At 30.0% G+C, this 12382-nt stretch overlaps 1 protein-coding gene across 1 annotated transcript; it reads left to right on the forward strand.

The window, feature by feature from the left end:
• Positions 1-666: 666 nt before the first annotated feature.
• LOC142225123 (uncharacterized) lies at positions 667-11562 on the forward strand. The gene is made up of 3 exons (XM_075294899.1): positions 667-1271; positions 6095-8108; positions 11432-11562. Exons 2-3 carry the CDS (start codon positions 7439-7441, stop codon positions 11560-11562), a joined length of 801 nt encoding a protein of 266 aa, XP_075151014.1. The 5' UTR covers positions 667-1271; positions 6095-7438.
• Positions 11563-12382: the final 820 nt, after the last annotated feature.

Here is a 12382-nt window from a genome sequence, read left to right on the forward strand (position 1 = left end):
GAACTAACGAAATGCACTTCGTCTATCATATGAATGAGAACGACATCGTGCATAGACATCCATCGTTATATGATGGCATAGAGAGTGAGAGTGTTTTATTTTAACTAACGTTTCGCTATATACTCTGAGAGCAAGTTAAAAAGCTTATACTCACTGAGTCACTCTGTTTCTTTTTAACTGCATTTTGTTAGTATTGAGGTAGGTGGATGAGAGAGTAAAATAAAATCAATAAGGGGGCCCACCGCACCGCAGGCACATTGTAAAATGGTGGGAAAGGTAAGGTTTGCTTTGTATTGGTAACACCATAATAAACAGGCAACAGTGTTAGAACTTTGCCACCATCATCGTCATTGTTTTGGGGGTTGTTGTATGCCTCATCACAGCACATTCGGTTTGACAGAAACTACCATCATCTCTCATCATCATTATGATCATCAACCTCCTTCGCATGCATGGGCACATGGGCTCTGTGAAATTCGTCATTAATGTTTGTTGTTATTCTTGGCTTCGTCTTCTCGTGTAACGTTGTTGTTTTGGCAAAAGCAATGCGCCGCACCGAATGAAATGAAAATCAAACACAATGCGCCAGCTAGCCAGCAAACGGTAAAGTGAATATAGTCGCGTGTAACCGTAAATATAAGTTTAGTCGCGTCACAGACGCCGCGTTGTTAACACATACCGTTAGATGAGCACAAAACTTATATTCGCAAATGAACCAAGAACCATACAATAGAAGAACAAAACAAAACATTATTAAATAATAACAAATTTTTCTAAACGATCACAAGAACAAAAACAAGAGCAATTTTTGAGAAAAGTTTTGGCGAAATTAAATCACGGAAGTTTATTTGCTTTGATTTCAATTTTAAAAACGAATAAGAATTTGCATGAGGAGTTAGAGAGAACGTGCAATGGACTATAGCAAACAAACAACATGCATTGAAACTTGACATATGAGTGATTAAAATTCTTCAGTTGACAAAAAAAAAAAACAATATATTGAATTTATTAAATGTGTTATTATTTAATTACATCTCAAAACATATCATTAAAAAGAAAGGCAATTGCTTAAGGTGCTACATCAAGAAAGCTTATAAATCGGGATTTATCTAATGTTACGATTAAAAATAGAATAAAACATAATATTAAATAAGTGCCGGACATATATATATTTTCAAAGTTGGACAATATGGAAATATACAACAGGAAACGGATATAGAACTGCTGTGCGACGGCTATCTGTATTTGGATTAAGTGTATTTGTGAATTAAGTAAGTTTCCCAACAAGTGGTATATAATTATGTGGAATTAGTGCAAAGGAACTTCTTTAATTATTTGTATGAAATACGTAATTCCAAAATAATGAAAATATACGTTTTTTCCCAAGATTTAACAAATTATTAACTAAATGAGGTAAAGGTGTTGCATATAAAAATCTTAAAGCAACAATAAAAAAATATTTTTAAAAATATAAAAAAAACATAAAGAATAGGTAAACAAACCTAAAAGCTTAAGTGGACATTTTGCAAACACTTATTGTTAATTTAAAGAGACAAATTTCTTAACTGGTGGTTTTAAGCAAAAGCGCACTGACACAAACCTAAAAGCTTAAGTGGACATTTTGCTTACCCTTATTGTCAATTTAAAGAGAAAATGTTCTGTAACTGTTGGTTTAAAGCGAAATGTGAAACTTTGATATACACCGTGACGTATATGTGATAATTATTTCTTCAGCTGGTTGGCGTATGAGTTATGCGAAAAAATGTACCATTAGGCGTATGAGTGTTATGAATACATGTTGTTCATTCACGTATAAGTTATATTATTTAAGAAACTAATTCAGATTTGAAATCCTTTACCATGAAAGTTGAACAGTGGAATGTACATTATGAAAATATTAGTATTTATTAATGTGTAACAAAAAATAAGAGAGTAAAGATTTTTTTTGTGATTGGTTGAGCGTTTGCAAAAATAAGGACACTTCATGAAAGTTTAAATCTAATACAGACATAAGTTAAACTAAATAGATATATGGATGTTGCATAAATCCGTAGCGACACCTTAATACATCCAGAGGAAAAAATTTCACGAAAATGTTTCCAATTAAAATTTTAATTAAGTTTTAAAAAATATTCAATTAAAAATTTAATTGATTCAAAAAAAAATTTAATTGCAAAAAAAAATCAATCACACAAATTAATAGTATCCATTAATTTTTTAATTGGATCAATTAATCTTTTAATTGGATCAATTAATTTTTTAATTGGATCAATTAATTTTTTAATTGAAACTATCATTTTTGAGATTGAAGACATTTCAATTAAAAAATTAATTGGATCAATTAATTTCGTGATTGAATGAGAAACCATTTTTTTGTGTGTTGTTGTGGATCATTTATTCACACAAAAATATTTTTTTTTTGTGTGTTGTTGTGGATCATTTATTGACACAAAAAATATTTTTTGCTTCAATCACGTAATTAATTGATCCAATTAATTTTTATTGAAATGTCTTCAATCACAGAAATGATAGTATCAATTTAAAAAATTAACTTCTTTTGGGCCAGACTTAGATAGTACGCAATTGTTGGTTTTAAAGCTATAATTTTGGACTATTAAATGTCGCAAAAAAGAAAATCGATAAAAAAGTAGAAAAAAAAAACATTAAAATAAAATTACAAATTTCTCTCACTGAAATTTCACTTCACTGAAATAATTTAATTATAAAATTATTTGGATCAATTAATTTCGTGATTGAACCAGAAAACAATTTTTCTGTGTTCTCGGAACTGCTGTGGAACAATGGTTAGGATGCCAGCCTTGCATGCAAAGGGCCATGGGTTTAATCCCACTTTTGATCTAATACCAAAAAACAATTCAGAGGTGGATTATCCCCCCATCAGTGACATTTTTCAGCGTTTCAAAGCTTCCGCAACCCTTGTCATTGAGCTTAACATAAAATCGGGCAGCACTCAGTGATAAGAGAAAAGTTTATCACTCTGGTATCACAATGGACTGAATAGTCTAAGTTAGCTTGAAGTATCGGGCTGCCACTATACCTATCCTAACCTATACAAACTTTTATAAGACGGGGTTTAAGACTTTTTTTCCTACGAACAGAGTCCAAAGTGTCCCAACGCGATTCCGAAGAGATTCAAAAACACATATGTGATTTTTTTTTCTGAAAACTTCATATTTTTTCCATCAGCTAAGATTGATTTTCACACGATCGTGTACAGAGAATAAAGCCGCCGAGTCGCACCACCAACCAGTTTTTGCCAGTCGACTCGTGTTGACTCATCTCGACTCAAATTTAGTCGCAAATTAATCAAATCAAAATTTTTGATTTAAATCAGCAAAAATTATTAATAATTGTTGTATTTTTTGCCAAAATTTTGAACTTTCCATCCACAATCGATCAGTTACATGGTCACCACCCAAAAATAACATTTTGCTCCTAAAACATGTTTGAGGTGATCATATTCCTTCTCTGGGTGCACACATCGGCTTAGCCGTCAAACCTCCGCCGCCGGAGGGAAAAATTTAGTGTCTGTCGCCGCCGACAAAAATCGCTGGGCTTCATTCTCTGATCGTGTTTATTAAAAGAGAAAATTTGGCGTAGGTTAGGTTTGGTGGCAGCCCGATGTATCAGGCTCACTTAGGTTAGGTTAGGTTAGGTTAGGTGGCAGCCTGATGTATCAGGCTCACTTAGACTTCAGTCCATTGTGATACCACATTGGTGAACTTCTCTCTTATCACTGAGTGCTGCCCGATTCCATATTAAGCTCAATGACAAGGGACCTGCTTTCTATAACCGAGTCCGAATGGCGTTCAACATTACAGTAAAACCACTTAGAGAAGCTTTGAAACACTCAGAAATATCACCAGCATTAGGTTAGATTAGGTGGCAGCACGATGTATCAGGCTCACTTAGACTATTCAGTCCATCGTGATACCACATTGGTGAGGTGGGATAATCCACCTCTGATAAATTTTTTGGTTTTAGGTCGAAGCAGGAATCGAACCCACGACCTTGTGTATGTACGGCGGGCATGCATCATTTCACCACGGTGGCTAATAAGCCTAATTTTATTTTGCGGACGACTTTCGTGCTTTAGTTACATTTTACTGGGGCTATTTTTTTTATTTTTTTTTCCTGTTATATTTGTTCAGAAAATTTTGTCAAATTTTATTTCTATCGAAAATGTTCTCAACATTTTATATCAATAGAAAATGTTGTCAAAATTTTATTTCTATAGAAAATGTTCTCCAAATTTTATTTCTATAGAAAATTTTGTTAAAATTTTATTTCCATAGAAAATTTTGTCAAAATTTTATTTCAGTAGAAAATTTTGTTACAATTATATTTCTATAGAAAATTTTGTCAATTTTTTTTCTTTAGAAAATTTTGTCAATTTTTTTTTTAGAAAATTTTGTCAATTTTTTTTTTCTATAGAAAATTTTGGGAAAATTTTATTTCCATAGAAAATTTTATCAAAATTTTATTTATATAGAAAATTTTCTGAAAATTTTATTTCTATAGAAAATTTATAAATAAAGGGTGATACAGTCAAAATTTGGTCAAGGGAAAACGCGAGTTAATCGGTGAAATCGTTTATTTAAAAAATCAAATTAAATTTCTTTTTCGAGTTCAATTAGTATAAAATTCAGGAAAAATATTCAGTTAGGCTTTCGCTTTTTCAAATCCGAATTGCCGGGCCTCACGCTTGACACCTGCCATCAGATTTTGTACAGCCACCTTGTCCACCTTATTCGCCGCAGAAAGCCTTGAACTGCTGCTCGTCCTTAGCAGTTTTTTTGGTCTTCTTTAGGTCCTTGGGAACCACCTGCACGTTGTTGGCGGCGTACCACTCCATGGCCTTTTTACCGTAATGGCAAGATGCCAAATCCGGCCAAAACAGTACGGAACAACTGTGTTTCTTCAGGAAAGGCAGCAGACGCTTATTCAAATACTCTTTCACGTAAATTTCTTGGTTGACAGTCCCGGAAGCTATGAAAATGCTGCTTTTCAAGCCACAGGTACAGATGGCTTGCCAAACCAGATATTTCTTTGCGAACTTTGACAGTTGTATGTGCTTGAAAATATTTGCTACCTTTCCCTTTCTTTTTGCCGTATAAAACTCCTGTCCCGGAAGCTGCTTGTAGTCGGCTTTGACGTAGGTTTCGTCGTCCATTACCACGCAGTCAAACTTCGTCAGCATCGTCGTGTACAGCCTCTGGGATCGCGCTTTGGCCGTCGTATTTTGTTTATCATCGCGATTTGGAGTCACTACCTTCTTGTAAGTCGATAGTCCCGCTCGTTTTTTGGGTCGATGCACGGTTGTAGACGATACACCCAGCTTATTTGCGGCATCTCGGAGAGAGAGGTTAGGGTTTCGCTTGAAACTACCAGCAACTCTCTTTGTCGTCTCAGCGGCTTCCGGTTTTCGATTTCCCCCCGATCCAGACTTCCTGGCTGTCGACAAACGTTCCCCAATCACTTTAATTACATTTGTAACGGTTGATTTGGCAACTTTTAGCGACTTTGCCAGCTTTGCGTGCGAGTAGCTCGGATTTTCGCGATGCGTGAGCAAAATTTTGATACGCTGCTCTTCTTGCTTGGACGGCATTTTGACAACTGAAGAGTGAATTCCAAAATCAAAATAGGAGCAACATTCTACACACACACCTTCAAAATGAGTGGTGTTCAGGTTTTTTAAATGCAAAATTGAAAGAAATACGTCAAATTTATATTGACCAAATTTGGACCGTATCACCCTTTAATAAGCCTAATTTTATTTTGCGGACGACTTTCATGCTTTAGTTACATTTTACTGGGGCTAATATTCGTTATGAAGCATCATCCCCATATTTGAGATTCTGTTTCATTTGGGTTATGGGGCTTATTTTTTGGAGTATAGTGCCAATTTGATAAAATAATTTTATTTCTGTGTATATTTCTGGTATATTTAAAACAGTTATGCGACTGACGTCCGTATCCTTGTACTTCACTAGTTTATTTAAGTTATTTTATGTATTTATTTATTAAATTTAATAAAACTAATATATCCTATTTATTTATATTCTCATTTCAGGACCTTAACAACAAATACAAAATGAAAATCTTCTGGTTTCAACATTGTTTAAGTTGAAAATAAAATAACTCAAAAACTACATTACAAAACAAAAAGTTCAAAAACATTACAAGTACCAGCAGAAAAGCAAAAAACATTAAAAATCACATCTAATTCAAATAATAACACGAAGGCCAATTTTATATACATATATATAGAAAACAAAGGACGTTATTTAAAGTGGCATGTAATCTTGAACGAATTTATACACGAAAGCCTTAAAGTATGCAATGAATTTAGTAAAATACGAGTATATGTTAAACCAGAACCAATCTTAAATCTTACAACAAACAACTCAAGGGAGCGTATGATAAATAAAGAAAAAATAATTACAAGAACACTAGTGCGTATGATTAAGAAAAATAAAAGTGCTTTCTTCTAACTATGATGATGTGTTAATTGCCGAAAAAATATATATCCAAAATCCTTTTATTTAAAGACTTCTTAAATTTACAAATTTACTTTAAACGATCCCAGTTATGTTATAATATGAAAAATACTACGCTGCATATTATATACATTGTACATGGTAGTGCACAAAATATGTATATGGGAAAAAGTCCTTGTGCCTCACTTAACAAAAACAAGAGTAGCAACAACAAAAGCAAAACGGAAATAATATGAACCTGAAAAACAAACCAAAAACAAAATCATGTGTATATATACCATCAAGTGATTACGTCGTAATGCTGACGTCGTTTTACATTTTCTATAGATAGAGAAACAGCAAAAAACGGAATCTAGATGAATACGCAAAATATACAAGAGATTCAGTGAAAACAAAATAACCAAAACAAAAAAAACGAAAAAATTCACATATACACACGCACGTGCCATACAAAGTAATAAATGCTGTATAATAAAATGTAAAAAAAGAGAGCAGAATTTTACAGAGAAAATTAACAACATTGAAAAGTGTATAGGAAATTTTCTACACCTACAAAATACAACTCAATATAAAGTACTTCTAGTGAATCCTCATTATTTAAGGCTGTTTTTAGTGAAAAATCGGCGTGCTGGAGCTGCAGAGTTTAAACGTGCGCCTGAGGGTTTTGCAACCTTCCACAGGTGTTTATAAAATATTCCTAAATGTTGTAAATATTTTTGTTTGTGTTTCGTGTGTATTTTATGTTTTTCTCATTCAACATTCATCTCATTAACCTTGAAGAACAAAAAACATGTAAAGATTTTACAAAGTTATATTCAAAAAAATTTCCAGGATTTTACATTTTTAAGAATTCGCAGCAAACAAGTCATACAATTCAATTTTTTTTGTTTTGGAAAAAAATATAACATAGCCATAAAATGCGCAATCGTTTGGCTTCATTGATTGTGGTTAAACAAGAACCTCCATCGTCCAATACTTTAGTAACTCTGGAAAATTCTCTTAATACGCATTTACCTTATGGGACCAATGAAATCAATAATAACATCAATAATAATAATAATTTTAATCCTAATAATGCATCGGAGGAATTGAATGCCGCTGCCACGATATCCATAAAATCTGAAACAAATCTCTATGAAATCAATAACAATCATTTACATCATAGTGACAATTATAATTTTCCCCTCTCGGCGAATTCCAATCACAAACAATCACAATCCCCAATAACATCGGCGGCATCAAATCCTCCTAATCTTATATATCCTTGCCGCAATCTATTTCCCGATGGCTGTGATATATCACATCACGGCCATCATAATAATTGTTCGAATTATTATTATAATTTAAATGATACACCATCGCCTGTTACACCACCCTATGCCACATCGCAGGGTGAGAAATTTGTTTTAAAATCAGAACCATTATCCTATGACCATTCGGTATTGGATGTGGTAGCTGCTGCAGCAGCAGCCTCAGCAACGTCCCCAGATAATTTGTGGTGTTTAAGCAATTTTACTTATCGCAAGCAGTTGGGCAACTTCAATGTGACCTCATCATTACCGGATCATAGTTTCCCTAATACGAATTGTATGTATACATTTTTCTTATTTTTTTTTAAATATTTTATTATTTTTTGTATGTTATGGTGGTGGTAGTTTTTATTATAAAAAAAAAAACTGAATAAAAAATATATAAATATTTTATATTTTCCGATAATTGCAGTTCCCCAATTTTTGATCGTTTTAATTTCTAGAATTTAACATTTCCAAGAAATAAAATTCCATACAATTTTTTTATTTCTATAGAATTTTTTTATGAACATTTTATTTCAATAGAAAATTTTGTCAACATTTTATTTCTTCAGAAAATTTTGTCAATATTTTATTTCTATCGAAAATGTTCTCAAAAACTATTTCCATAGAAAATTTTGTTAAAATTTTATTTCTATAGAAAATGTTCTCTAAATTTTATTTCTATAGAACATTTTGTTAAAATTTTATTTCCATAGACAATTTGTCAAAATTTTATTTCATCAGAAAATGTTTTAAAAATTTTATTTCTATAGAAATTTTTGTCAAAATTTTATTTCTATAGAAAATTTTGTTACAATTTTATTTCTATAGAAAATTTTGCCAACATTTTTTTCTATAGAAATTTGTGTGCAAATTTTATTTCCATAGAAAATTTTCTGAAAATTTTATTTCTATAGAAAATTATGTCATATTTTTTTCCATGGACAATTTTGTCAAAGTTTTATTTCAATAGAAACTTCTGAAACTTCTTATAGAAATTTTTGACCAAATTTTATTGTTGTAAAAAATTTTTGTCAAAATTTTATTTCCATTGAAAATTTTATTTCAATTGAAAATTTTATTTCAATAGAGAATAATGTCAAAATTTTATTTTCCTTAGAAAATGTTGTCAAAATTTTATTTTCCTTAGAAAATTTTGTCAAAGTTTTATTTCAATTGAAATTTTTAGTCAATATTTTTTTCTACAGGAAATTTTATCTCCATAGAAAATTTTGTCAAAATTTAATTTTTTTTAGAAAATTTTGTGAAAATTTTATTTCCGCAGAAAATGTTGTCAAAACTTTTTTTAATCGAAATTTTTTACCAAATTTTATTGCCGTAAAAAACTTTCGTCAAAATTTTATTTCCATAGAAAATTTTATTTCAATTGAAAATTTTGTTTCAATAGAGAATTTTGTCAAAATTTTATTTCGTCAATTTTTTTTCTATAGAAAATTTTGACAATTTTTTTTTTGGAAAATTTTGTCCAAGTTTTATTTCAATTGAAATGTTTGGTCAATATTTTTTTCTATAGAAAAATTTATCTCCATAGAAAATTTTGTGAAAATTTTATTTCCGTAGAAAATGTTGTCAACATTTTATTTATATAGAAAATTATGTCTTATTTTTTTTTCTTTGGAAAATTTTGTCAAAGTTTTGTTTCAATAGAAATTTTTGGTCAACATTTAATTTTTATAGAAAATTTTGTGAAAATATTATTTTCATAGAAAATTTTGTCAAAATTTTGTTTCTATAGAATATTTTCTGAATATTTTATTTATATGGAAAATATTGTCAAAGTTTTATTTCTTTGTCAAGATTGTATTTCTGTAGAAAACTTTGTCCAAATTTCATTTTTATTGAAAATGTTCTCAAAATTTTATTTCTAAGATTATGTCAGAAAAATTATGTCAGAATTTTATTTCGATGGAAAATTTTGTCACAATTTTATTTACATAGAAAATTGTGACAAAATATTTTTTCCATGAAAAATTTCATCAAATTTCAATAGAAAATTTCGTTAAAATTCTATGGAGAATTTCGTAAATTTTTTTTTTTCTATAGAAAATTTTGTCAAAAGAATTTTATTCAAAATTTTATTTCAATAAAAATTTTTAGTCAATATTTTATTTCTATAGAAAATTTTGTGAAAATTTTATTTCCATAGAAAATTATGTCAAAATTTTATTTCTATAGACAACTTTGTCAAAATTTTATTTCTATAGAAAATTTTTCAATTATCTGTTAGTTGGAGAGGAATATTTTGCAAAATCCACCAAAACATCAAGAATCTACCAAACAGTAACAAATCTACCATATTTGGTAGAATTCTACCAACCGTGCAACCACGGTGCGTATTATTTTTTAAAAGAAATCTTAGTTCCTAGGATGCGTATAAGTAATATGAATCGATCATATATATACCGGACGACTAGGGAGGGCAGACGAATATAACAGAGTAGATGCAAACACTGACATAGAATGAGGGCGAAAACATGTGATTGTACCCCACAAAGGGAAGCTTGTCATATAATAAAATTCGTAATCGTCAATTGTTGGCAAAAGGTTTTCGGTGATGAATTGAATGATATTCTCCTCATTCGCGAGAACCAAAAAATACTAGGATGTCAGTTATAGACAATACGGACAAACTATTAACATTTGTATGATTGGGAAAAAAATTAAAAAAGAAGTTAAACTACTATTTAGCCGGTCAGAGCCCATATATACTAGAACAATTGAGGTATTAAAAAATTTAACATGTTCCAAATATATGGAAATTGACATATGGCTCATTTTTAGTGACTTCTTTTTGTCTTTGGGATTTTATAAAAAAGAGAAACGACATGGACCACGAAACATTTCTTTAATGGACTTAATAAAACTGCCATAAACAAACACAAATGTTATAAACAAAGTTAAAGAATAGACTCACAGAAAATAAATATCAACAAAATTTTTCCATTTAAAATTTTACTTGGATTTTTAAAAATATTAATACTTTAAATTATAAAGAAATTTAAATTTATTCTACTAGTTTAGGTAACAAACAAATAATCACAAAAATTATACTTTAAAATGATACTATCCGTGATATATTATGGTTGAAGAAATGCAAATTAAAAATTTATTGGATCAATTTATTTCGCGGTAGAAGAAAAAAATAGTATTCTGTGCTTTTTTGCTGGGCTACACAGACAAAAATATATAAATTTTAAAAAATATTCATTAAAAATTAATTGAACCAAAAAAAATTTTTTAATTGAAAAAAAAAATAGTTATACTACTTAATTTTATAAATGCTATTAATGAAACAAAAAATTAATAATCACAAAAAGTAGTGTTATCAATCAAATTTAATAAAATAATAAAAATTTGGAATATTATATATAATTAATAAAATAAATTGGATTACGATTTGTACTAATTATACCAAATTAATCAGATTGCTATATCTTATCAATTAACTTAAATAACCATGGCCATTGTTACGTATGATTGTTATGAATTCATGAACCCACCCCCAACAACCATACGCACCAGTGAACCCTAAACAAGATGACTTACGTATTTCTTGTATCCATGAGGAAATGCAATAGATTTTTACATATTTGTTAGTTGCATGTATATTTAAGAAAAAGAAGAAACATAGAACAACAAAGCTACAACATATTGAAAATTTTTCATACCTTAAGAAAATCGAACAACACCCATACTTACCGTCCCCACATAAACCCAAAACATATTAAGACAAAAAAAAAAAAAAAAAAAAAAACCAAAACCAAAACGACCCAAACTATTTCTATAAATATTGGCTCATATCATCGACGAGCTAAAATTCTCGTGATTTGCAATTACCATAAATATTGCAAAAACAACGATAACAACAAACAGTGCCATTGAATTCACGTGGTTATTATTTTTAAGCCCCCACCGACAACAAAAACAGAAATCGTTGATGAATCGGTCTTCGCAATGGCAACGACGCTGCACAAAACTATTACGCCAATAAATAAACACAAATAAGAACCTGTGTATAGTCTATGCAATTAGAAAATATTTGCAAAAAGTACAATAAAAGCAAATTTTATAAATTTACCTTATGATTATGTGTTTATTAAAAAAAAAAAACAAGAAAGTAAAACAAAACATTCCCCTTATACCTTAAAAATGTATCTATCTTGGCAAAATCAGCCGACAAACTTGATGAAAGAAATGTATCATCATTGATTATCATAAGTAGAGATTTACCCATGGCGACATCATTATTGTTTAATTCAATAATTGGCAATAACATCTTGATGAATATATATCGAATATATTTTTATTCTATTTCTAAAGGCATTCATTGCCATCTTAGCATTGAGGAAGCAGGCAAAACGAAAACAACCCAAATTTATTATGACAAACAATTGCGATACACAGAAATTGACGCAGGTGTTTTCCCTCAAATACTATGTCATCATCTGATTTCCAATCGTAATAACCAAGAGTAAATACTATATTATCGATGGGTTAATAGACGAAAAAGACTAACTTGAGTTTTCGTTACTTTAAAGGAGATAGAAA

The sequence above is a fragment of the Haematobia irritans genome, chromosome 2, assembly GCF_050003625.1.
Source record: "Haematobia irritans isolate KBUSLIRL chromosome 2, ASM5000362v1, whole genome shotgun sequence".
NCBI classification, from domain to species: Eukaryota; Metazoa; Arthropoda; class Insecta; order Diptera; family Muscidae; genus Haematobia; species Haematobia irritans.

What these genes read in the sequence shown, in the direction of transcription:
- LOC142225123 (XM_075294899.1), top strand. Translation starts at nt 7,439, where the DNA reads ATGCGCAATCGTTTGGCTTCATTGATTGTGGTTAAACAAGAACCTCCA. An exon ending in TAGTTTCCCTAATACGAATT is followed by an intron (nt 8,109 to 11,431) that starts GTATGTATACAT and finishes CATATTTGTTAG; the next exon opens with TTGCATGTATATTTAAGAAA.